The 27896-nt window shown below is 38.5% G+C and overlaps 1 protein-coding gene across 3 annotated transcripts; it reads right to left on the bottom strand.

Annotated features, from left to right (window-relative positions):
• Positions 1 to 161: 161 nt before the first annotated feature.
• On the bottom strand, positions 162 to 27767 carry ARSK (arylsulfatase family member K). Of its 3 annotated transcripts, XM_044446697.1 has the most exons (10): positions 27704 to 27767; positions 26537 to 27060; positions 24142 to 24271; positions 22501 to 22660; positions 19416 to 19698; positions 13263 to 13434; positions 11063 to 11284; positions 6678 to 6902; positions 3821 to 4115; positions 162 to 3447 (listed from the first exon to the last, which is right to left on the bottom strand). In XM_044446697.1, exons 2-9 carry the CDS (start codon positions 26711 to 26713, stop codon positions 3835 to 3837), a joined length of 1650 nt encoding a protein of 549 aa, XP_044302632.1. In that variant the 5' UTR covers positions 26714 to 27060; positions 27704 to 27767; the 3' UTR covers positions 162 to 3447; positions 3821 to 3834. The 3 variants fall into 3 exon arrangements, with proteins under 3 accessions (XP_044302632.1, XP_044302631.1, XP_044302633.1); XM_044446696.1 differs by having other exon boundaries at positions 162 to 4115; XM_044446698.1 differs by lacking the exon at positions 162 to 3447 and having other exon boundaries at positions 4016 to 4505.
• Positions 27768 to 27896: the final 129 nt, after the last annotated feature.

Here is a 27896-nt window from a genome sequence, read left to right as displayed (position 1 = left end):
AGAAAAGGGCAAAAATAAAGACGGTTGCTAGTGCTATGCAAACAGATGGTATTTATTAATGCCTTCTTTAATTTTTGTCATATTCAATACTATCATTGTAAATAAAGTAATATATAACATGAGATGTTTTGTATACAGAGTATATGCAAACAATTGTCTTCTAGTCATTGTGGCTGGTCTGCTTGGTTTATACTATAAACGGTCATGAAGGCTGAATCAGTTCCCATGTGGGAAGATGGTGACAAAAATCAGGTATAAAATATACCTTACAAAATTTGTAGCTCCCATATAATTGGAAAGTATGCTAAAATATGTGGCTTTGTCACAGGTTTAAATAAATAAGTTGCATATAAGCAGTCCCCACTCTGTTATTCTACAATTGCAGGTGTTTCTAAAGAAGTTTCACCTTCTAACATTAACAAGACTGCAATGCCTATGCACTTTCCTGGTAATAAGCCTCATTAAGCCACTTTCACTAGGCTTGCTATTAAGTAGACATGCATAGGACTGTATTGTATATGCTTTGATAGAACTACAGGCTTCATACTAGTAAAGTTGTTTTTATCTTTGTTATTACATAATATGAATCAGAACATTGGAGAAAGAATCTGGCTTAGGTGTTGCCACTATCCAACATCTGTTATCTTGTGCTCTGCTTCTCCCTGTTTGTCAGTAAAAGGGCAGCTGGTCCCAACAAAAGTTACGCCCTGTCCATCTCTCCTGTTTTTCAGCATACACTAATCAAATGAGAGCATGATAAGCAGAGGTACAATTAAAGATATTCAATAAACAAAAGCCAACAATTCTAAAATGAGCAAGCACATTTGTGCCTCAACATAATATAAAATATGTAGCAGAATACCAGGGGACTGAAATCGAACAAAAAGTAACAAGTGCTGGTCTGGAACTTACTCATGCTGACATCAAGTCACAGTCTTTTTTCACAAGCAGTACTTCAAGCAGGAACAATTCAGTGTCTTTAGAGAGTTGAACAAGCTATCTATTTGAAATAATCCTTTAGACTTGTGCAACATAAGATAAATGGAGATCCACAGCTAAACGTTAAAGTTTTTCCATCCTTCAACAGAAGTAGTTGTCTCAAGTCTCCAAGCAGTCTTAGAATTTGTAAGGTGAAGGTTTCATGACAGAGAAAATGAAAAGGACACTTTTTTGCTACTAATTTGAAACCTCCCACTATATGCTCTTGGTTTGTACTGGCTGTTGAACCTGAATCTGAGCACTTGAGCTTAGAGTGACATAGGTGTAGGAAAGGGAATAGATTTTATTTTTCCTTCCTCCTGAAAGCTTCCCACAGTGACAGATGTTTTTTTCAACCTCATGGCATGCATCTACCTAAGCCCCCTACTCTAGGATACCACAAGCCAATAGGAGCTCAAACTGGCAATTCTTCCCTCCTTCAACTGATAACACTCAACATATTCTAAGTCCTGAAAGCTACTGAGGACAGGTCTTTGGCAAGCCTTTGGGCTATATGGTGGTATAAAAATGTATTTATAATGAAATAAATATTTTTTGTTTTAATATTCTTTAATTTACAAACTCCTATGTAAATAGTTTGTAAATAGAGAGTTCCATGAGTATTCAGGATCTCCTAGCTCATTTTTGGGTAGCCCATTTTGCTTCCAAAACAAAATGAGACTCTTCAAGTTTGGCATTAGAGGTAATTATCATGATGATCTTTGAGTTTACATGTCCTACTTTTCTTGGTTGTAAATTTCACTTTTGTGTTCCCAAGCTTTGGTGAGGAGGTGGGAAAAGGTAAGATGACTAGTATTTTTCCAGTATATTGAAGAGGAGATAGTAACAACTACTATGCTTTTAAGAAGTCTTACTTCATTTATTGAGTTAATCCTTTATCCAGTTCTTTTAGAATAAATTCAAAAGATCTGGTGTTGCTGACATCTGAATTGCAAATACAAGTCACATTGCTATATTCAGAGTACACTACATGAAGGATAAGCAACCTATATAAAATACAAGATGGTAAAATAAAGCACCATTTTGAAAAGTCTTATGCAAGAGCTGTAAAGAACTGAAGATGAACTAGGTCTTAAGTCATACAATGCAAACCATCATCATATTTAATTTTGGGGTTCTTTTAGGTGAAATACTATCAGGTGCCATGCAAATCAATAAAATACAAATATAGAGAGCCATATCATATAATCTTTGAAGAACCCAGGCACTGCTCCCAATGATAGCAAAAGCAGAAAACAATTTTGGCAAGTCCCGCTTTCTCCAGCAACTTTAAGTGATTTCTTTCAAAGTTGAAAAATACTGCTGAAGTATTTGAAAATGACTGAATTAAAGGTGTGAAGGGTCAACTGGGGATTTAATCTTTCAGCTGCTCCAAGTTATTTTTTCCTTTAGTCTTACCAATGGCACTCTGATAAATTAATGCTGACTAATTTGTGTAAGGCTTACACTGTAAGCCATAAATTATGCTTTGTGTAAACCATCCTGAGATTCCGTAATAATTTGACAGTATACAAAAAAGCCAAAGAAATAAAGAAATAAAATAACCGACCATGATTACAGCCATTTTATCCCCCTTTATGGATGCTATTTTGTGAGAACATCTGTGATGTGATTTCAAAATTCTAAACATAGTCTCTGATCCAAAAAATGGTGGGGACCCCTGCTCTGAAAAACTGTGCTCCCAAGCCATCTATCTGCAGAATAAGGTGCCCTGATGTCTTGTGCAAAACGATTTGTGCACAATATGCTCAAATTCTCAATCTGCTATTTGTTTACATCAGCCATTCCCAATCTGGTTCTCTCCAGATGTTTTGGACACCAACTCCCAGCATCTGTGACCAGCCAGTCGGCTGGGGTTGATGGAAAATGACATCAACAACATCTGGAGGGCAGCAGGTTTGAGAAGGCTTCTTTAACTTGGGATGGTCAATGTATCAGTAACTGCACAGCATCGATTTCTGGTAGCCTGTGATAAGAGGATGAGAAAGTATTCTAGGGGATAAATCCTGACAGCTATATGAATAGCTCAAAAGGCTGAGGTCTTCATGATGCAAAGCACATCTTGCTAAGATAGACAGCATGTTCTATTTCTCCATTCAGGAGCTAAGAAAGGCATAAAATCACATTCCTGCAAACATTAAAAGAGCATTTTTAAAGAATCAAGAGATATGGGTCCTGATTTTACAATGATTCTATTTTCATTTAAAGCAGAAACTCATGATCACAAATATAATATATATACAGAGCTACAAATACTCTAAGTATAAAAATTACACTTGGGAGTAATAATATTTTGTGGAATGTTTCTGAATATTCCAATGCTTCAAATACATTATCTAGTTGTAATCTTTACATATTTTAAAGAGGAGTGAGGAAGGTATTTCAGCCCATGGGCCAAAATCTATTTTGTAGAAGTCCTCGGAGGCTGCATTCCAGGGGTAGATGAAACTAAAAGCAAACGAAAATATAATAGATAACAACCTATTTTACTTTAAAGTTTTCCTTGACAATAAGTAAACCTTAGGAAAGGCTTTCTACTTTTTAGAATGGAAAACAGTCTTCACAGAAGACAGAAAACTACCAATATAAACTAGAAAAACCTAATTAAGAGAAAAATGGGTTAAATTAATCTGTTTACACTGATAAATCTGTAATTGTGGTTAAAGCTTGGCAGGGTCAGCTTGTGTCTGGAGATGGAGACAAGCAGCATCAGATTCCATGGCTAATTCCAGTTTCTGTAGCAGTAAGAGATCACTGCAAATAATGCCTGCATGGTCCCTTTATTTTCAGAATCAGATTATTTCGGATACTTGGTCCATACCTGCTGTAGGCATTTTATACAGTTGTGTTCCCTTTAATCCATCGATCAATTGCAAGCTCATACTTCTTAGGGTGCTTTTTCCAGGTCCAGTGCCATCTGAGGTTAGCTAAGGTTTCTGAATAGTTTTGTCTTAAGCTTTGTTTCCATTTGATAAATTCCTGCTTGTTGTATTCCTCAACTAAGGCAGAGACCTTTGGATAGTCAACTATGGAATAGAGTTTTCTGTTCAAAGATTGTGTGATCTCTGGAAACTTTGTTGCTATATTTGTTAGTTCATCTGGATCAGCAGAAAGATCTATGGCAATGAAAGAAACAAACAGAAGAAAGTAAACAGGTTGAGGTTTTACTTTGTGGGAAGGGGATTGCTGGGCAGCCTGATCATATAGTCTAGCCAAGGCTGTCACCATTTGTTTCAGCCAGAGCTTTGCATCATCACAACAATGCCAGAACTATTAATGCACCTGCACAAAATATACTGCAACTCCTACACCAATCATGGTTTCATGCTGGGATAGCCCTAGAGCCATGCAGTAAATATTTCAATCTGGATATTCAACATCATTCTTGTCTTGATGGTGACATCTTGCCCATTTTTATTTTTCTTTCACCATGTGATTTGCTAGATGAGCCTTAAAGGGAGGACTAAATCTTCAACCATGGCACTGTAGGTCCGTGACTGAAGGTGCTGCAATATAAATACAAATATTTCCCTCAAAAGTCTTTGCATCTGCAAGACTCCTGCATCAATCTACACAATAGCTCCCATGCAATATTTATCCAAAAGGAAAATTATTGGCCATTTTCATATTTCTCTCAAAAAGTTATCACTCTCATAAACTTCTCAATTTCACAAGGAAACACATAAAATATTCAAGTCTGAATCATCTTGATTCTAAAAGAGGCATTCTAACAGAAGGGTTTGTGTTGATATTTTTCATTTACCCAGGAGCCTGCCATGACAAAGAGGACATTTTTCTGAGTTGAACTCTGGAAAGGAGTAACAGATAAGAAAGTTGGAGAAAAAAGTTAATTGATTACTATTGTACTTGTTTTACTTACAATGCAAAGAAGTGAAAATAAAATATTGTAGGCAGTAAGCAGACCTAAGAAATAGTTAAGATTTGAAACAATGAAACAGTAAACCTGAAGAATACAAGCAAATATCCTGATTGGAAGACTGATGGAAATATAGCAATGCAATACACCCAATGAAGTAAATATATTACTTCCCAAAATCATAGCTGAAAATTTTGCCAAAAAATAAGTAAAAGCTAATTGTTAAAGATATATTCAGTGGAAGGGAAGCACATAAGCTGTGCTGTTAAAAAAGCCAGATAAATATGGGAGGCAAGCTTCTAAGCCCTCTTTTAATAGGACACATCTGTCCTCAGGAGTGCAATGGCAGCAGTCCTTATCTTTGCTCCATTTTGCTCCCAGCTCATAAATGTCACTGGATAAGGGGCTTCAGTCTTTAAAATGAAGGCAATGATCCTAGAACAAAACTTAAAATGTTCTGAAATGCATTTTGCTTGTGCCCACTTTTGTATTCTGTCCAAATCAACATTTTTACATCCTGACAATGTAGAAACTGCTTGAGATTTTAAAGTAAAAGATAAAAAGACATGACTAATTTGAGAGTCCTGTATTTTAAAAAATTCTGTTGTAAATTAACCATCCCTCAGTGACACGTTGTGCCTGGAACATGTTATAGCATATACTTACCTACTTATCATGACCAGCTAAAAATTCCCATATTATAACCTCTAGGCAAAGACAAATATATCACAAAAGAAATGTTTGCTGCTGCTTCTGGTAGGTTCTGACACTCAGCTCTAACACCCACCCATAGTTACATACTCAGGTGATCTCAAAACTGATGTATGCAATCATCTACATTATTAAAATGATTGAGTTTTAATGGAAATGTGAGTGGGTGTACAAAGCAAAGCCACGGTCATTGGAGAAAAAGTATGAAAGCAAGATCAAAGCAGCCAGGTAGTTGATTGCTGATTGAGAACGCTTCATTAGAGGCTGGGAGATATGAGTAGAGATTGTGATTTTGGTAAATGGTATTATCTCCTTATCCTGGCTGCATACCCCATACAGTTGATTTGTTCCACACAATTGAAAACTGGAACACTTTGTAATTTAATTCTATACTTACATTCTGTGTAATAGACTTATGTTAATGTCCCTGTCTGGATACCTTAAATGATTATTTTAAATGTAAACATGTATATGCCATAGGATAAACTGAATTCAGTTACCAATGGGATGGAGCCCAGATCTCCCACTCAGTGAGGGAACTCGATAAGTACTGACTCATAGCCAGCACATTTAAGGTAATATTTTACCTTTTTCTGCCCTTCCTTCCCTGGACTATGTTGCTCAGATTGAGAGAAATTATCAAGACAACTGTCCTAGGAATACAGGATGCCGCTTTATACTGGCCACTGGCCTATCTAGCCCAGTATTGTAAACAGTGACTGACAACATTCCAGGGTTTCTCCCCTACCCCTTCTTTGGCTGAATTGAGCAGTGCATTTACAATATTGTATCTTGAATTAACACTCATGTTTTCCATGTACTGCTGTAGATTATTGCAATGGATGGTCCTGATCATTGTTGGGTTTTGTACATAGGAGGACAATTATTATTACTACTCTTTCTTCCCAGCTGAATCACACTCTTTCTCTACTTTTAAAATAAACTGCACAAGGCATTGTCCAGCTGCTATTGCTTCTTAACTTTAGTGTCTTGTGCTGATGTGTAAATATACCAATGCAACACTGGAAACACACCACTCATGTTGATCAGGCCACTGAGTCAGACTGAAACATTAATGACTGAAACATACCAAACAGCTGAGGAGACACTGAATGACCATCTGAATAAGCTATGTATTTCCATTTGTCAATTCGAAGCATGTAGGTTGAAGAATTCACATTACAGCCATGGAATTCGCTCACAACCCAAGCAGGATGTAGATTTCTAGGTGAGGCATCATCTTTTGCCTTTTGCAATAACAAAGGCATCAATGAGTATCCACTGAGATTTTTTGGTATCGGTACTCCACCAATATCTGAAAAAAGATGCGACTAAGTCAGTTTGACTAAAAGCAAATAAAAGGTTGAATTTTTAAAAGTGTAAAACCAATTATACCATATGAAGTATGAAAACATTTAATGTCCTTTTGATCTTCTAGAAATTGTCCTGTTCTTTTTTATTATTTATTTATTTATTATTTATTAAAAGCATTTCTACCCTGTCCTTTACTAAGGTCTCAGCATGGCAGTACAATAATAAAAAAGCAGCTAAGTAACAGAATAAAATCCATATTAAAATCATATCAGCTGTTAAAATATTGAGAAAATGAAACGGTCCTGGCCTGGTGCCAAAATGATTAAAATGTTGGTGCCAGGTGCCCCTCTCCGGAGACCATGTTCCAGAGCCGGGGAGCCACCACAAAGAAGGCTTTTCTCTGGGTAGCCACTTTTCTAATCTCCTTCAAAGAGGGCTTCTTCTGATCTTTGTGTCTATTTTAACTCTCCAAATGCCTGTGAACTATGCAGTCCTAAATACGTCAGAAGTAAAGCCCAATTGTATTCTACAGGGTTTCTCAGGTTGCAATCTGTTTATCTGAATATTCTTATAACAATCTGAATGCTACCTATCCAATTCTTGCCATGAAAATTTCAATTCTATTGAGAAAATGGGATGTAGTGAAAATAATATCAATCTAACATCATAAAACATTGCAGCATCCTTAACAGAAACAGGACTGGGAGACACATCAGTGTCAATATTCAGGATTAGGATGCTATTTAGAAGTAAGATCCATTGAAATCTGTTAGATTTCTTTCTAGATAAAAACTACTATGATGTGTGCTTCAGGTTATAAGGCCAGGCACTGTAATCAATGGAAGTACCCAACAGTAAGAAAATGAAGTAAATGAGCAAGTATTGTTTGTTTGTTGTAAATGGTTGCTTTGTTTTTTGTTTTTGTAAGCTGTCCAGAGAGTTTTAATATTGGGATTGCATAGAAAAACTTTAAATAAATAAATAAGTATTGTATGACTACAGCACACACAATGTTGCCAAAGAATTTTAAATTCATTGTATAGTTGATATTATTCTGAGAATTTCATATAAATACATTTTAATTCATTTCACCTTAGTTGTATGATATTGCCCTGATGATTTGCAAATAGGCAAAACAGTTCTTTTTTTGTTACAGCCTTGTAAATATGTAAATATTAAGGATATGATTCTTCCCAGTAGTATAGAATTCAATAAAATTCATTCTCATTCTTTTGTGACTCTGTTAAAATATGTCTAAGTAGTTTTTGCAGCTATTTCTATAATATTAATGCATGCAACAGTATTTACAGTATGTACAATAACTTTCAGATTTGGCAACCACTGCTATTCCCATTTCCCACAACCAAAATCACACAGAATTTGTGATTTTTAACTAAGCTGTCTTGACTAACACTGACAGTTACTCAAGAACCATCAAACTGTCCAGAGTTTTGTTTTCCTCTATTGTATTAACTGCTTAAAGGACAGAACTCCAGATACTATTTTTGATGGTTATTTACATCTTTGAGAAACCAAGTTGGTCATCAACAACAGATACAATGAAATTTATATCTCTGAACAAGCTAACTGGCAATACAATCCAGTACATAACTATAGGCAGAAGTTAATTCCAAAGAATTCAGGGGAACTTTCTTCATGAGAAGTGATATAGGATTGCAGCCTCACAAGCCATTTAGGGTATTAGGATTAAATGCATAAGTAAATCTCCACATTATTAAGGTATGCATTGTTGTGATAAACAGGGAGCATGCACATAAGCAATACATTGCAAAATAAAATGAAAAGGATCAATGACAGATACTCCTGTTTACTACAAGCTAGGTCATAATTTATTTCTTCATCACTCCAAATGCTTGGGAAAATAACATTAGTCATTTGTTTGGCTCGTCATCTAAATAAATTAAACTTTCTTGATTTATATTTTTATTTTTAACCTTCTCATTACAGGAAAGAAGAATCAAGAGAACATATGGAGAATGAGAGAACAGGAAGGACAGTGATTTAAAAATACAAACTTCAGGAAGAGAGAGAGAAAATTAACACAGTTGGAACAAAAAAGTCACCAACAAGAAGGGAGGGGCTGAGATGTGCTGTATGACTCAGTTGATTAGTAATGTTAAATTGAACTCTCTAGTTAGAATATAGGGTTTCAGTTGGACATGCTGAGTATTTTGCAGGAAGTTTACAACAGCAAAGTGTACCAACACCTGCCTTTGGCTTTTGGCCAGTTCTTCAATTATTACTTCAAAAATGTTCAGAACACATTGTCCTCACTCTGAATTGATTTCATTTGCCCTCAGTAATATTGTCCAATCAAGTTTCAATTAAAAATGCAGCATTGCCAAGTCATCATGTTCACAATATGATTCCCTATCATTTGGGATCACCAATGTGACTGATCCATGATGCATCATCTTCCCTCTTGTTTATATGTGACCTTACATCCAAGAATCTCAATGCATCATTCTTGGCGTTCCTATCTACGCACATAGATCATACTCAGACTGCTTAGCTTAAGAAAGGTTGCTGCAACATATGCCTTCAAACAATACAACAGGGAAAAATGAATTCGCTTTATTTTGCTCAACCAAATATGATCATCTCATCTCATCCTGTTTACATGATTTCCAATTGAATGGGTTCACTCAAGCCACTGCTCCAGGATGCACTGACCTCGCTCTCAATTGTCTTTCTCTGATTTCAGTGAAGTTGCAAGGCCGAATCTATGGTTACTTAGGGCACAATCATTCAGTTTTTGCACAGCATCCCACAGATGAAGGATTTTCCAGATTTTTATTCCCACCCCCAACTTTGGGAAAGGAATTCCAAGATTTGCACCTTCCTCCTTGTAGCTGCCATGGAAAGAACCATAACACTTGTTTCTGAAGGTAACAAAAGTGGCCACAGAAAACTTAACTGAGGTAAAAACTGAGGCAATTTGATGGGCAAAGCAAGGAAAGGAAAAGCCTGGATATGAAAAATCTAGGGCCCTTCGAGTTCCAGTGCTGTACCTGGCAGTGCAACTCCTCTAGATAGGTTCAGAGGCCAGAGTACAGGGGATAAAAAAAAGGAGGATACTGAGAGAACAACAATCTCCCTCACTTCTCCTGCTCTGCTAGCAGCACCCTAGCCTGGCATAGGATGTTCAGAAACCTCTGAGATTGGAGGCTTCCTTCTAATGAGCAACCAAGTGGGGCTGTGCCGTTAATGTCTTGGCATTGCTTTGGTCATTGTGCAGCCTCCAGTTAGCTGAGACTGCCCAAGTGATTAATTCAGGAAGACGTGATCAGAAGGAAGGGGGTCAACATAACAGTGACAGCAAAGTTAATTGGAGAAAGTGAATACTTTCAAAACAAAAAGCTCTTTATAAGAACTATTTCTTCTATCTCTACAAAATACTGCTTTTGATTGAAAATTAAAATGGGAAAATCCTGCTTAAACATGGTATTTCCCATGTCTAAGAGAATGAAAAGTTACACATTTGAAAATATTTTGAAAGTTTATTTTATTCAGATTGTGAAGCAATGAAGGTTCCTTTTGTTATTTTTCATTCTGGAAATGAGTCAGCAACTACTGAAAACCATGCACCAGAGATGTAGAACCTGTGGCCCTCCAGATGTTGTTGACTCTAACTCTCATCAGCCCCAGATAAGAGTCAGGGATGATGGGCCACAGATTCTCCATCCACCCTGCTTTATATACAACGCATCTCTGTCTCAGCATTTATATGTCATTTAGGTCGCCTTGTTTCTAACTTTTTCCAGAAACAGTTAGCATTTTTAGATATTTGAGCAAAGTAGTACAATTATATTTTTGCCTACATGCACATGAAACGGAGAGCCCAATTAAAGTGCATGTGGCCAAAAAGGTACTCTGCATGCTAAATCATGGGCGGTGATGCTGATTTAAGGCTTGATCAGTCAGTTTCATGTCCTATAAATGTTGCTTTGCACCTTAAGCAGTACAGCACAACATGGTACAGGCATGTTGGGGAAGGTGTTTGTCATCAGAGATGCCACAGACACACCTCAACAATGCTTTTTAACAATCAGCTGCAATCTTTTGGTGTAAACAGGTAATTCTGCAAAGCAGTTAAAGTTACAAAAGTGAACTTGTCATTCCAGTGGAAATGGTGCTTACCAAGCATGGTGGGATAGATATCCACAAGGGAAACTACATTGGATATAACTTGCAGACCGATGTTTGGCCCCATTATAAGGAGAGGAACATGGGAACTTGCTTCATACATACTCATCTTGTAAAACTGTCTATGTTCCATAGCAAGTTCTCCATGATCTGCTGTGAATATGACAATAGTATTTTTGAGTAGTCCTGTTTCACTTAGAGCAGAAATTATCTCACCTGCATTAAAAGACAAGGAAAAGTTACTACACAAATACTATAATATTAAACATGTATATGTGTAAAAACTATTTTGTTGTTTTTAAAAAGTCTTGAAAGTAGCTCTTTCCCCATTACAAAAAAGCACTAGATAAGCCTTCTTCAACCTGGTGCCCTCCAAACATGATGAACTTTAACTCACAGAATTTCCAACCAATTTACTAGTTGGGAATTATGGAGTTGTGGCCCAAGTCATCTGGAGGATATCAAATTGAAGGAGGTCAATATAGGTGGTGCTGCTGTTCTGAAGGATTCCAAGCCTACAGAGTTTAATAACGGGAGATCATGAAGGACACATTACTTTTCCCCTGAGAAATCAGAATGAGTTTCTTGCACAGCTAACTATCACCAGGCAGAACTGCATTTTCCATGCTTCCTCAAGTCTCCATCCACAACACTCTTATTTTCTGAACCTGTGAATAAACAACCACAACAATTGACTTTAAAAAACTTATTTTTTTCTGCCTCCCGTGTAGCCCTCTAAAGAAAAATCCCTGATGGCTCAGTGCTGGGAATGAGCTACATCCAAGGTGTTACATAAAATTTAGGATAAAATCCTATGCACATTTAGGCAGAAGTCCTATGACTTCTCAAGTTCCCCTGCCAACCATACTCATAAGGGCAGGCTGGAGAATTCTGGGGGTTGTAGAACCTTTTTTCTCTGCGCATTCATAAGACTGTGCCCTCAATATCCAAGTATAACTCAACATGGCAGTTCCTTTTATTTCACTGACACTGCTAACAGGCTTAAAATGTTGTGTCTGTTAGTTTTGTATTCATTAAATATTTTCAAATGATATGTGGGCAGGTACAGCAAAGAACTTAATAGCCAAGATAGAAAACTACCTAGGATGCTAAAGTTATTGAAAGGATCTCAGACATTTTACTGAGGTTCCTTCTTGGTTCATAGATTCTAAATATACTATGTTCATATTTGGAAAAAGTACAGCTGAAATTCTCAAAATGACAAATTCTGTAGCATTCCAACAAACATAAAGAAAATCCTATATCACCATTTGATATGAAAAACCTTGAGAAAGACTCCTTTTTCCCCCAGTTCGGTCTTCACAAGTTTCCCACTCTTTTGGCAATAACAATATCCAGCTGTTATATGTCTGCAGTGATGTGCCAGCATATAATATCCCTTTATTTCTAACCTCTTTCCCAAAAAAGCCATTTCACAGAATATCAGGTGGTATCCAGTTGGTGTCCCTCCACCAACGAAAAGCATCCACCAGTATATCCATCAACCGAAGGGGGTAATTTTCCCTCACCCCTACAGCAACTCCCACATTGTGCTGTAGAGTCACCCAACCCTCTGAAGCAGATTTCTGGAGAGTTGCTAGAAGCTACAGGAAATGGAGGCACTGCAAAAAATCACTCCTCCCTTTTTTCAAGACAGTCCTTTGCTTCATTAAACAGCATTCTTTGTCACATGGGTTCAGTCCAGATATCTAGGCCCACAATAATGTTCTTTGCATGGTGAAGGTCAATGGTGCAGATGTTGCAGCACAGAATGATGCCCTGGGTGCCACTGGCAAACTTCTCTCCTCAGCTTTGTGGTCCTTTCTTTTCTCCAGAGGGTCATAGAATTGCACAGCACATCATTTGCATGATGCTAGATATGCACATTCTTGACATCTGGCCTTGGCCTCTACTACAGCCATGGATATTTGAACTGGGCCAAATTATTTACTTTGGGCATCATGTTCAAATCCTCTGGTAAGACAGAAGCCTAAATATTTTTTAATTCCAACAAAAAATATGCTGACCTGCATTAAAAGCTTTCTACAGGCTCTAGTTCTAAGACTTCTAACAACATATGACTCGAATGTGCTGCAATTTCTGCATGACTAGGATCAGAATAACTGTATTTAATGCTGTATTTAAGAACTACATGCATAAATTAGTAAAAGAATTAGACTAGGATTTCACCTACCAAGCATGGCATCAGTTTCTGCACACATGGCATAATAATGTGCTCGGATATCTCTAATTTCTTTCTCTGTAAATTCTCCAGTGCAATTCTTTGTATAAGAGGAATAATAATCTACTGAGTGCATCTCGGAGAATGGAGTCCATTTTGGAATTTTAATGGCTTTATATATCACCTAGTAACAAAATAGAAATATGTTATTTTGGCAAAATGCAACTAGTGTACACCTACATTTTGTCGGCAGCTTTCAAGTAGGCACCCCAACGTGTACGTGCTGACTGAACATGAGGAAGATGCTGTAAGTTACATGCAAGAGTTTCTTTTCCTCAGAATGGTGGCTTGACTGCAAAGAAAAATCTAGAAAGTTTTAATATCAGCTGCAGCTAATACATGGGCTAACCCTTAAACAACCTGGCTCCTAATAGTATTTAAAAATAATTGCTAATATAATGAAACATTCATCATCAAGTGTTATTATTATTTTTATTTTATTAACATTGCAATATGCACGAAGACTGACAGAGTAAAAAAGCACAGGTCCTATTCCTGACAGGAAAGGTGGCATCTATCAAACAACAGAAGGAAATATAGGCAGGGAAATACAGTGAAAGCACATGCATTATGTTCTGTTACTTATTTATTACATGTCTGTACCACCCAATAACTCTCTAGGTGATTCACAAAACAAAATGTAGAACCATCAACTGAATAGCCTAGTAAAGGCACAATCAAACTGAGATTTCTTAAGCATATGAACTCAGAGGACTATAGGCATCCTATGCAGGGCAGCACAGCAGAAGCAGTAGAGGATCCTCCCACCTAACAAGTGAGCTAGAAGTTGGCTGATTTCTGAAAGAAGGAGAAAGAAGCACCATTGGCATACCATGAATCCATGTAGCCCTGGTCTCTTCCTCTTCCTACCCCTCAGGTCATGTCTTTCCATACCTGCTGTAGAGTGGGGGGAGGGGGATCCAAGATAGATCATGGCTCTAAAATCAGAGCTTTGTCCCTAAGCTCTGATCTGGGAATCCAAGGAACACAAAGGACTGCAATATAAAATAATATTGGAACCCTAAAGTTTAAAACAGAATAAATAAATGTAAATAACAGGTGGTCCCTGGGTCGAGAATATATTCCATTCCTGAAAAAACAGAAATTTGTCTTTAAGTCAAATTTGTATGTAAGTTGGATCACACATAGCTGGCCCTCCACATTTACTGCAGTTAGAGGTGCAGGATGCCTGTGAAAGTGGAAAAAAATGTGAATATCTCTAGCCTCCGCACCCAAACTCACCAGCATCTCCTCTTTGCAGCAAGGAAATGCCAGAAAGATTTTCCCTCTCTGAGTAGTGGGACAGGAAGGGATGCTTTGGAGGCCTTCCTCTCTCCCCTTTTGCTTTCTCTCTCTCTAAGGTGATGATAGAAGCATAGAAACAGAGCGAATCAGAAGGGGTCTCTCAGACCATCTAGTCTGACCCCTCCCACTCCAGCTAGCTTCACTCATGACATGCCTACAATGATGATCTCCTGCAGGAATTTAAAAAAATGAATAGGCTTTATGACAGTTCTAAGCAAGGGTTGTTCATAACTCGGATGGCCATAACACAGAGACTGCCTGTACCAGCAATAGTGCAAAGATCTAAAAATGTACAAAAGTATTTTTTATTGTGAAGATGTGTCAGGGTAAGGATGGAATGGGTTAAAAGGATTTGCCTTTTTCCCCTTCTTGGGCCTCTTGAGATGGCAGGGCCAAGGAGAGTTTAATTTTCTGTCGTCTATCTGTTCTGCTTTAGCCAGACTGGTATTCAAGGTCCGAAAGCAGTCAGATGAGCCACAGCTGGAAGTTTCCAGAGAAATTGCTCCCCCCTTGAGATGCTGAGGGGTGAAGGTAGGCTAAGCTATAATTGTCAGAAACCAATCTGCTGAGAGTGGCTGTGAGGAAAGGAGGTATAAAAACAGTGCTTGGAAGTATGGTTGCAGTCAGCTGTCTTCTAGGTCTTTTAGAACCTATGCCATCACTCTGTATATCCTGGCTGAGAGTTATTCTATAAGTGATTTATTACCATAGCAATGTATAGGATAGGCGGTAACTCTATTGTTCTATTTGAGGAATTTTATTAAATGTTCTGTACCTTGCATAACTGTTTGCTCTTTCTTTTGTTCCCTGTTTCTTTCCTTTTTTTTTATTCCCATTTCCTTGTAGATACCTATCAAATAAAGTTTTCTTTTATCCCCTCAAAATGTGTGTGTTTTGTTTGGTAAATTCATTGGTAATTTCAGTGCTTTTAGCCACTTGATTTCAAGATGGGGAGACTAAATAGAGGGTAGAAGTTTGCACCCTTATTTCAGTCATCCTCACTTTCAACTGAAGAGGTCTGAGGACTGGACTGGATGGCTGAAGTGGGTGGCAGCTTACCAGTTAATGTTATCCCTGCCTGTTCTGCAGGAAGGTTGGGTGGATTCCTGCTTTGCTTCACTTTTATAGAAATGAAAGACTAAAAGCCTAGGAAAATGTACAAAATGTCCTCACCTGGCACCAAAAAATCCACAGTGTGGTGCCAGGCAAGCAAGGGTACCCCAGAACTGGAGTGCTTCTACAGAACAGTCCCTTTCATTAGTGTACATCCACCTCACCTCATTCAGCAGGGGCACCAGAAGGTAGGGGGTAAGCTTCATAGAAGAATGGCATGAGGATTAGGGTGCTGTGCCAAAATCTTTTGAGGAAGGTGTCCCTGACCCGCTGCTGTTCCCAGCAAGGTCCTGTGCAGCAATGTTGCATGCCTTTGAAGGATTACTTCAGGTATTACTCTACTGCTTCTAGTGGGTCCTTTTTCCTCTGCCTGTACCAGTCATTAAGAAAGCACAGGCAAAGAGCTGGAGCAAGTACAATCTGTTGCCACAAACTACTGTTCACTTTCAGGGCAGTATCACATCCTTCTGCTGCCATGGCTGCCTCTTCTGTAGAGATTAGCAGTCTCTTCTGATCACAGTAACCCCTCTCTAACCGTACAGCATCAACCATTCAAATGCGTATATAAAGCCTCTAAAAGGAAGCCTCTTCTGACAAAATTGAACTTGATCTGTCTTTGCTGATTACAACTCATGTGTCTCGGAACAAAGCCACATGCTTCAAAGATGGCTCTGGCTGATATACTGCCTTACAGACCATCTGCTTAGCAACACAGTGTACTGTGAGAGCATCATGTTGATGCACCAAATGAACAGAGTGTTTGCTTCAATGCTAAGCTCCCTTCAAACCTAGTCAGGCTGCCACAAACCCAACAACCATGGAATTAATTCTCCAAGCCCAGCAGGACTTCCAGCTATGTACGTATACACGCACGCACACGTACACACACACACACACACAAACCATGGAAAACTAGAAAGAAAAAAAAGCTCTGCTTGGTGCATGAAATCCTTTAGGCTCACACAAAAGAGCCCCTTTGTTTACCCAGCAAAGTTTGACATGATGGCAGATCTACAGTTGTGTTAGCAAATCCCCAGGATTTAGCTAAGCGTGTGGTCAGGTTGATTCGTTCCAGTGGATTCAGTACCAGATGTGGCCAGGTCAATCAGGTTCAGTGGAGACAATGCCACAGCCAGACATATGGACTCTTCATATCAGCTTCTGGGAGGCAAAGGTACAGGCAACTTATTACTTTTGTGCATTACTTGTGGGCTTTTTGAAAGCAACCACTTGGCTATACTGTGGGAAACAGGGTGCTTTACTAAATTGACCCCGAACTGATCTTAAGTTCTTAGATGTCCACAGCCTTCCACTTGAGAAGCAGAGCAGTGAACAAAGGAATACTTTTGTCTGGCTCCAACTCAGCCATAGAAACCTAATCAAACATGCACAGAATAAATCCTATCAATTAGCAACATAGATATGACCTTAAAGAACCTAAATGTACATCATCCATTCATACGGCCACTTTCAAAATTAAAGGTGAAAGTCAGCTGGAAGGAACAGAAAGGCTCAGAAATTCACCATCTGAAACCATAAGAAGAGACCAGTGACCTATACAGTTCACCATTCTGTGGCCAGCCAACTGTCTCTGGGAAGCTCACAACCAGAACACGACTGTAATAGCATACTTCCATTCTGGTTTTCCTGCAACTGATAAACAATGGCATACTGCCTCCAGTTTTGTAGGTAATGTTTAGCCATTGTGACTAGTAGCCATCGATCACTTTATCCTCCTTTAATTTGTCTAAACCCCTTTAAAGCCATCCAAACCAGTGGCCATCACTACATCCTTAGTGAATTCACTTAGCGTCTTAGTGAATTCCATAATTTAACTATGCACTGGCACAGATCAGTTTTACTGTACATACCTAGTGGGCATTGCAGTGTATCTGCATAGTAGTACTCACACTTCTCACTAGGCACTTGAGCATACATCTGCAAGTAAGCAGTGGATCCCAGGGTAAGGCACTGTTTTTCTTCTACTGGGTCTCTCTGTGCTAACAGCCAAGTCATTAGTGGCCTGAAATTGTCCCACCTGGTCACAACGATGAAAAATTACAAGAGAAGTCTAAAGAGACTGCTTACACTGCATGAGACCTCAGTTCCCAGCCTAAGAATTATATAGGCATAGATCTGCGGTATACCTTTTGTTCCCATTTTAAAGGTGTTGAGCAGAGAACTGAGCTGAGCTTCAGATACACAGTTCTGAACCTGTCATATTTAACAAGAGGAATATAGACCACTAGTCTGCCTGCGTTAGAGCAGGAGAAAAGAAGATGTCAATAATGTATTTAAACAACTGAAATTCTGAGGTACCTGATGATCTGACCAATTGTTCAATTACACAAACAGTAAAAGAAAAAGTAACCTGTGTGCACTGAAGAAGCTTTTGTGAAGCAAGAATTGTTTAATTTAAAATGTTGTGCTGAAATACTGGGCTTCACTGCTGTCTAAGCACTGGGAGCCATGGTAACCAGTCTGGAGAGTACTGTGACCACAGTAAACCAGCATTAGGAAATAATTCAAATGCAGTACAAATAAACAGGAACAATTTACTTCTTCTGACAAAAATATTATTGGGTTCCTATATAGGAAAATAGCTGGAGACCCCCCAGCCCCATTAGAAAATAAAGTAACTTGAAATTGTAACATTATTCCAGGAAAGATTAATATCCCAACACAGAATTCAGTACTGCAGTAAGAATGCATCCCTTGTGAACAGTGAGACACTAGGACTATACCAGCAAACACAGTGGTTGTTGAATGTAGAAAATACATGCTTCATAAACATGCATCATTTTGGAAGCAGGCACTGCTTCTTCCCACATTAGCTTTCATAGTCACAGTGGACAGACTCAGAAGGAGAAGCATTAGGAAAGAGAATCACAAAATCAGGGAATGGTGTAAAGCAGATTACTGCTATGCTGCTACAATGCCTTACTTTTCCACTACCACCAAACCAGGGACAAGTCTTGTGTGTCTCAAGCTAAATGCATTTGTCTACATTCCATGTCTCCTGCAACCTGCCCCAGTACCTACAGTTTAGCCCCACTGCATGTTCGAGCTTGGAAGCTCCTTGCAGGTAGCACTTTCCTATATAATTTGGTATACCGACAGCACTGTACTAAATTATATTTGCTTGGATCCTGATCAAGGAATATGCAATGAGGCTTGCAGAAGGTAGCATGCCTATTCCCTCATTCTCATAGCAGTCCCTCCAGACAAGTTTAAAATGCTATATCTAGGGTTGGGAAGCCCTCCTAGATCAGGTAGCACCCTCCCCTAACTACAGTTGTGTGAGGAGGGAATGACCGTTCAGCTAGCATTTACTAAATCTTCGCATGGCTGCTAGGTTCTATTTGAATATTAATTTTATTTCAGACTATATTTTTATACTTTTCAACTTTTACATTGCATTTTACCATGTTGCACTTTATGGTTTTAATTGTTGTGAACCACCTGGACAGCTTCAGCAATTAGATGATAGAGAAAGGTAATAAATAAATAAATACACTACAAATTGCTCATGCAGATGTGCTTTAGCAAACCCATCTCCTTTAATCTAGCAACATAGTCAAAGACTACTTCTTTAGACTAAGAATGAGTTACACAGAACTGACAAATAAGATATCCAATAAATGTTATTCTTAAATCTATTTCAATATTTCTATTGCATTTACATACCTTTTGCAGCCAATATGGAGATGTTAAAAATGTTGATGATCCATAATTTTCTCCTGAGGAGGGTGTAGGATAAGGGTGAGGCAAATTTAATCCCAAGTAAAGAACAAAGGGTTGTGTTAAGTGAGATGCATTCTTTCTTAGCCATGTTGCTGCTTCATCAGTGGTCTCCCAATCTTTTTGCATGACTCTTACATATGTCTTGTTACCTATGAGCTTGGCCACAGGCCTGCCTTCTTGCTGAAGCAAAAAATCAACATTTCTGGTCCAAGCCTCCACTCGGTTGCTGAAAGTGAGAAGAGTATTCAGCATGTGCAATTTCAGTTTACTCACAGCTACAGTAAGATTATCAGAATTTTCAAAATTTTGAAACATTTGCCTTTTGAATACAGTGGTTTCATGTCACAGTGCTGGAGACACTTTTCTTTGGATATTTAAATCTTTCCAGCATATTATCAGATACATGCTGGGCATGTTTATAATGTCAAACCATATCATTAGAAGGCTGAGTTTCAGAGAACCTTTATTGTGAACTCCTCTTGCACATGGAAGACTTCAAATCCTTTTGCTTCGATGTTATATTCTATATTCATTATTATATTCTAACGATAACCACAGTGTAGAGTTCAGGATACTTCCAATCTCTTCCTTACGGCTGCATTGAATGAGAAGGGAGTGAGGACAGCCTGAGCCTTGCTAGAAACTCTTCCTAGTAATGATAAATCATGATTTAGTGTTATGTGTGATTTGGGCCGTAGTGTTTTTTCATGGGCAAGACATTTAGAAAGTCAGACAGAACCAAGAAGTTTTTCTGTGGATTTCCTGTTGAGGAACTTCTGAAGAGAATTCCTCAAACCATTTATAGGGAAAGGTTATAGGGGAATGTTAGCAGTCTAGGGAATGCTTGGTTTGTAGGAATTTTCTGTTTAAACATTAATGGGATTGTGCCCTAACTGTAACTAAAGATTTATTTATTTTTTAAATGCAGAGGTGTGCACCCATTCTATGCATGCCATGTTTCAGGTATGTATTATCATTCATTGCATAATGGGTGGTTTTCTGGGAAGTTCACAGCAATTTATCAAAGTATGATAGTAAAAATGGATACACTAAAAATACTGATATGATAAAACACAGTCTAGCTTTCCTAGTCTTGGAGCTATGGCCCTGATAGGTAGATGGATGGATGAATGGACACACATAGGTATTATATAGGTATTCTGTTCTATCCTGAAACAACTGAGAGGCTTACAATTTTTTTTAATCTCCTGGTTTTTAAATATCATTTGTGTTTTGAAATTTTGTATAATTGGTATTTAATGAACTGTTTGAATCTACATTGTGTGTTTTTCCCTTTCAAGAACTAAAATTTAAAAATAAGTAAAAAATTCTTACTATTTCATTATTCTTCCCTTAGAATTAGTAATTGCTTGTTATGAAACACTATAATAAACACTATAATAAACAATAATAAGCCAGCTCTATAAAAACACTGAAAACCTTTTTGAGCACCTATTATTCTATTATAATAGAGACACAAAGGGAACAAGAACAATATTTTTATATTAGACTTAAGTTTCTCTGACTAAATCTAAACAAGCCAGAAAAAGAATGACACACACTCAGTCATTCTGTCCTTGTAACAGTACAAACAAAACATGAGCCTCAAAAAGTACCCACAAGTGTCTGCACTTTGTGAAGAACAAAGCTAGACCTTTAAAAAAACCCACACATATAAGTAGAATATTCAAAAGGCATTGAATTCTTACAAAAAATATAACTGCTCTGTTTGCTGCTTTTCTAAGGTGTATGCCTCCTACACAATGAGGGTTCCTAAGGATAAATAGCAAGGATTTCAGTTACACAGTTACAAGAGGTTTCTAGAAAAGATAATAAAAACATTGAAATAAGACTTTACTGCCTCATCTACTTAGAGACAGGATAACACAGTTAATGGACACGCATTGCACTGTCAGAAACTGGGGTTACAACAGAGGGCACATTTATTTATGAGCAAGTTAACAAGCAGTACAAAGAGTCCTGTGGCATGTCTGAGAGCTGAACTACTAGTGACGCAAGAGATCTTTGACAAATCTTTTGCAATGCAACACACAGTTAGATAGAAAAATGTCTGGCAGAGGAATGCTGGGACTGGTTTGACAGAAAAAAGTCCTACATGAATAGGATTGTGCCCTAAATTCCCAATGTTTTTATTTTTACTTCAGAGCACCTAGCCACTTGGGGGACGAGGCTCCACAATAATGTGTGTGTATTAAATCTTTGGTTTCGTACTGTTTTCCAAATCTAACCTGTCCTCTTAGCTTTATTAGCCCTCCAGTGGAAACAATGCAGACACAATAGATATTAGAACAGCAAATGTCTTCAGTCCAATATTCCATTTAACAGATGCATACCTACAATTTAATATGGTTTTGACCCACAAAGAAGCACATATGCCCAATTCCTGCAACTGCTGTTTTTTCTCAAATATTCTCTTTTCTTTACACCCCCAAATAGCTTTCCCACTGCTCACCACTGTTTTCTTCCCTAACCCCTGCCTAAACATACAATATGTAGCCCACACTTTACCTTCGCAAACAATTCTCTACCATTCTTTCCACTTACAAAAAGTTTTCTCTATCCGTTTCTTTCCAGCTCCCAAATGCTTGTTAGCACAAACAGTTTAGCACTTCTTAGCACTATTCAAATGTGCTCAACCCTTTCCACTAGAAGTGGGATAGAAAAACATGGACTTGTTTTACAAATTCCAGTTAGTCAATGGCTTGATATTGGGTTAACCTAAGGTTGCTTAACCCATGAACAACCAACATCAAGTGCTTTTGTTCAGCAGATTTCCAAGACTGTTAATGCAATGCATGTGCCCACAATTGATGGATTAACTAACGTACCATTTACTGTAGGACACCACTGTAAGAGGACATCTTTTAAGCTAACCTGCTCCAAAACTGTTGTTATCAGGATAAAGGAGATATCTATTGAAAAATGTTTTGTAGTTAAAGAAAAATGATTAAAAATGATAAAGTTTAAATCAACAGGCATCAGATAAGATGTTTTCCCTTGGACTCACCTTAGTGAATGATGCCCTGAAGTGTAATCTAGTTTTCCATATTTCAGAGTATAGTAGCCCTGCTTTTCCATGAGGTCCATCCATGTTGTATAATTTGGGTCTAAACCCTTGAAGTTATTCCAAGACTCTGTTAAATGAGTGAAGAGGCCACTCCACATAGCTAAAAAGATAACAACATTTGTTGATGGTCAGAAGTGCATAAAATCATCCTATAACAATTTTTATAGTTTTCCTCTTTTGTTTATATGCAGCTAAGAGAAATCTCATAAGGCAAGAACCTGTTGCTTCAAGAACCAATAAAGATTTTCTTGATACTGTTTGTTTACACACACACACACACGCACACACACAATGTTATATTGGCTCTAGGAAACCAGGGCAAGTCCAATGACATGAGAAATTGTCAAGGATCCCTCTTTTCTTTCCACCAAACTTTGTTCTTTTAATTCTACCTTACAAAGCAATTTAAATTTTTAAAAACTTAGGAACAATAATACAACCTTTCCCTTGACCCTATTGGGCTAGATCTGAATCTAGTGGATTTCAGGGTTCTATGGAACGAACTCCTAACACTAGATTTGACCCTGTGCAATGGTTTCTATTCCATTTCTCCAGTTTGAAGAAATTTCCAAGGATTCTAACAACCCAAATTAAAAACCAAAGCAAGCTATAACAAACATTTGCCAAAGGTTCCTGTGTATCTTGAGAGAGTCCTGCACCAACCTGCAGAATAGGCTATCTTGCAAGTATTTATAAAAAATAAAATGTTACTTGGCCTTCCACATTTCTCTCATAAATTGCAAACATCTCCTAAGTTACAATTTTCATACAGCAGTAAGTGGAATGTTAAGATCTGTTCCTGTATTAAGTCTACATCAATTTAATTCTAGCAAGCCCTTCTAACAGAGGCATTGAAATTGGCATGCTATAATTTCTCACTGAGCTCTGTATCTGCCAAGGAAAAGGCAAATTTTCCTAGCTAACCTCAGGAAAGGCCAGCATGTATTTGAAATAAGAAAGTTTGCAGAAATGGATGCCTGTATACATAAAGCTACATACCATTAATATATTTCGCATGAGATAAAGGAGTGAAGGATGTTATGAAATATTATGAAAAGTAGACATGGCCTGTCAAAAAGAAGCAGATATTGTCTCGTTTGGGAAACTTACGGAAATGCCCCCAGTACTAGCGGCAGAAGATAAAATACATAACTCTACACATCATATCTATGAATACTGGAAAAAGAATAACTAATTGCCAGAGAAACTCTGAAATTATAAGAAATCATTTAAATATAATAGCCATATATACAGAACCAAACATTGGTTCTCACAGGACATTCCACCTGTCCTCAGGATGTCAATGGTAGCATTCCTCATGACTTGTCAATGTTTCATTTTGCTCCAGCTCAGAAATGTCACAGGTAGGAAACTTTAATCTTTAAAGACAATGCATCTAGAACCAAAGTCAGAATACTTTTAAATTTGTTCTGTTGCATCTACTATTAATTTTCATATATGTAATGCTCTTATCACAGAATATTAAAATAAGTTTATTTAAAATATTTTGAGGTTTAACTGTAATAAATTAGTATGTGAACTGGTTCCACTCAAATATTTATTGCTTAAATAGGAACTTACCTGCACGAGAAGGGCAACAGATTGGAGAATTCGTATACGCATTAAGAAAGAGACTACCATATCTTCTCATGAGACTGATATAAGGTAAGACTACTGTTTCATTTTCTGGGTGAAATGTCAGTCTTCCATCCTGTATGCAGAGGGGAAATAACATTATGAAAATTACTCTGCAGATTAATATATGCAATCTTGCAAAGAAACCAGTAAAACTTCTAAAACAACTATTTCAGATCACCTGAATGCAACAGATATGTAATTTTTTTGTAGATGATACCTTTGTTGGAAACTTTGTCTATGGACAGGTTTTTGATGACAGACACCAACATGGAATTTTTAAAAAGTTCCTACATATAAAATTTACACATAGTAGAATTTCACAGTTTTCATACGTACCTTGCTGCTAGGTGAACCTTATTTGGAACCAGACTTTATAGTCCAAATGTGCTACTACCAAAATGGAACATGTTTATAACTACATTGTGGAAAAATTATAGCATCAGAAGCTGAGACAATGGGCCTAGGGCATGATTCTTGGCTTGACATGTCAGAGAAACAATTTCTTTTCCAACACCTTCAATACTCTAAGAGTGGGGAAACCTTGTCATCCCATGTCTGCAGTCTCTCGTGGTACAATTTGGCAAGAACTCCACTATTCCTATGATCTTCTACACTGAGTAGGTTGATTTCAGCAAGTCTTGGGGTTTTTTCAGATGCAAGAGTCCTAGTGATAACTTTCAGAAGGCTTTGTGCAGGTATTTCATCCTTTCTTTTTTAATGGATGTTCCCCAGTAAGAAAGAAGTTGGAAAACATGGAAAAATTTCAAGTGGAAGATTACATCATCAAGATTCTCCTTTTCAATCTGACATCCCGTAAAATTCAGTGAATGAGGCAGGGTTATAGCACTATAAAAGCCTCATCTGGAGCAACTTTTGTGACCAGTTCCTGAGCAGGAACATGAACCATGACTGCTACTTGCTCACAAGACTTTGCTCCCAATGGTTTGGAGCTCATGGTTTTGGAGCCCTGCCTGTTTGTGATGAAGCAAAGTAAATCTTGTGAATTCCCCAGAAAGCTTTGTCTATGGGATGGAATGCTTTCAAACTGCAAGGGTGGCAGGAGCTGGGAAGGAGCGACAGGAACTCACTCCGCTGTGCAGATTCGAACCAGTGACCTTTCGATCAACCAGCACAGCAATTTAAACCACTGCGCCACCTGCATCCCCATAGGATGGAATAGGAATAAATAAATAAATAAATAAAACATGGGCAAAGAAGACTTGCAAGCGGTCAGACGTATGATTTAGTCCTTTAACACAGCTCTGTCTGTTCACTGCCATCTGATCTGTTTTCAAGCTGTCACTTAGGTTAATGATCTCACTTCTAAGAACCACCTCTGTTCTTTCACTCTTGAGTAACACTGACCAAGCTGTTTCATGTTCACACTACCATTGTGTACAAACACCTACACTAGAGATGTTACAAAATGTCTCACTGTCAGTCTACAGTTCTTCTAGCTATGCTGGCAGGACACCTACTGGACACAAAGAGCTATTTGAAAATGGCTTTGTATAACAACATGCTGCTCACCCTTCCCCATTTTATCCTGCGGAATACCGGATTGGACAGCAACCATTTTGTAAATCAACAACCCAATCCTACACATGTTTACTTAGAAGTAAGTCCCAGGCTGTCAATGTACAAATGTACTCAAATGTTTCTCTGTGTGTAGGACTGTCATATGTGAAGATCTTCCCAAATTACTAAGCAAAAGCTCAGCAAGCATTTTTACTCTCAGTGCAAGATCTGTCTGCATGCAGATTTTGGGGCATACATGAGACACTTCCAAGTGGAAAGCAGTGATGCAGCACGTGCTGGACTTTGGGGACAAAGTCTAAGGCCCTACAGCCCAGCCTCCCTGCCCTGCAAATGACCTGCCAGAAAGCATCAGGTGATGGGGGCTGCAGAAGCAAACTCCATTTCCTTCCTTTAGTTGAGGTGGTGGTGTGATGTAATGCAAAATGTAAAATGCACATGCTTACAGGTTTTTTGTTCTGTCTTGTTTTAAACCATAGTTGAGAAACACTTTTATTGTGGCTGCTGTATTGTCCTAGCATATATCAGGAATGTAGAAACAGCTGTAAAGCATGGAATGGAGAAGAGAAATGTCAGCTATATACTTCAGAACTGAAGCAATACCCAAGGTCATCTGAAGAGTGCTTCAATAAATTGGTCTAAAATTACCTAGGCTGTTCCAAGGATGCAAAGAGAAGAAGTAGGCGGCTCAAGTAGTTAGAGGAAAGGTATTGTACTTAGCTGAAAGAGTAGCTGCTTCACTTCACCTTCCGACAGAGGCGTCGGAAAGCAAGTTTCATAGCTTTAGAAACAAAATACTTACAAAAGCATCGCACATCACCATCACAACGTTAGGCTTGCCACGAAAATCATCAGTGCCAAATAAAGGCCTCGCCTCCACAGCTCTCCAAGAAGCAATACTCAAGAGCAGGAGGGCCACCAAGGCGATTAGACAGCCATGCCTTGGCGAGGCTGCGTGATTTAGACCCTGTCGATACATTTCTTCATTAAGACCAGATCAAGAGCACGAAGCGGCTTCCATCAAGAGCGCCCTTTCGGAACCGCCCTTCACTTCCTGCAGCCTGACTGCATGTCTCCTGACTGTCAGGAAGGGTTTGCCAAGGTGCAGAAGCGGACGTTCAACAAGGGCAAGTGACAGGATTTCAGCGCGAGAGACTCAAACCTACAGCGGGAGAAACTACGACTCCCGTCATGCATATCAGGAAAAAAATAAGAGGGATCAGGAGGTAGTTTCAAAGCCCGTTTCAGAAACGGGTGATTGCGAAGGGACGACCTAAAACTGTCATCACGCCAAAGACCCAGGGGAGTGCAGAGCCGCATTCATATCTGTATCAATGGGGAAACAAAAGAGGAAATTTAGATGAGGCGACGAACTACCACTCCCATAATGCAGTGCTATGGGGTAAATCTGGAAGAGGATGAACATAGAATTGTGTACCATTTCTATTCTACTGTCGGAAGGCTCAGATGGCAGTTCTCCTGGGGAGTCAAAGGAAGGGCAATTGCTCATGTGAAACAATTATAGAGAAATCCGGGACGTTAAAGTAGCTATGAGTGGACAGCAAAACACGATCCCCCCCCTTCTGCCCAATAGCAGAACCAAAGAAAGAAACGTATGCTTCTAACTCAAGTCTTATGTGAGGGGGCAAAGGCAAACGAAAATCAATTTGCAGGCGAAATTTCCCTTCCAATAGTGTAAAAAAGACCTCTAAGTCAGAACTTGTAAAATTCCAGTCAAGCACTACGTTTTGGGTATTAGAGACAAGGAAATAAGGACATAATTTTATGCACGTTTCAACAGAAATAACTCCCACATTTCCCAACATTTCCCACCAATATCGAGAATTATAGGGTTTTTTTCTGTTCAAACCTGCATAGGTTTAAGCCGTAAGCCTGTCTTAAGTATGCATATTGAGCAGTAAGTCCTACTGTATTTAATAGGACATACTCTCTGGGAAAATTTGTGTACCTGACTGTAGCCTCAGTCTGCAAGGCTTGAGCGCATCGTACGTGCACATAGTAACACAACTTCTCCCATCCTTGCCGAGAGAAGATCTAATGAACTACACCTCCCATCACCACGCGGAAGACGGGCAGGACAATGTGATTGACAGCCAAGAACTCTAAGGCGTTCAGGCTTTGCGTCAGCGAAAGGGGCGGGC

This window comes from Varanus komodoensis, unplaced genomic scaffold (genome assembly GCF_004798865.1).
Source record: "Varanus komodoensis strain SLA01 unplaced genomic scaffold, ASM479886v1 scaffold5, whole genome shotgun sequence".
Lineage (NCBI taxonomy): Eukaryota > Metazoa > Chordata > Lepidosauria > Squamata > Varanidae > Varanus > Varanus komodoensis.
The sequence above is the reverse complement of the archived record's forward strand: the minus strand, read 5'-3'. Positions and strand labels throughout refer to the sequence as shown.

Excerpts from the sequence above, each read along its gene's own strand:
- ARSK (XM_044446696.1), bottom strand. The coding sequence starts at position 26,713 with ATGTATCGACAGGGTCTAAATCACGCAGCCTCGCCAAGGCATGGCTGT. Across the intron at positions 19,699-22,500 it reads TCAGGGCATCATTCACTAAG|CAACCGAGTGGAGGCTTGGA; the intron begins GTGAGTCCAAGG and ends TCTCACTTTCAG. Across the intron at positions 13,435-19,415 it reads CTCCATATTGGCTGCAAAAG|GTGATATATAAAGCCATTAA; the intron begins GTATGTAAATGC and ends TTTTGTTACTAG.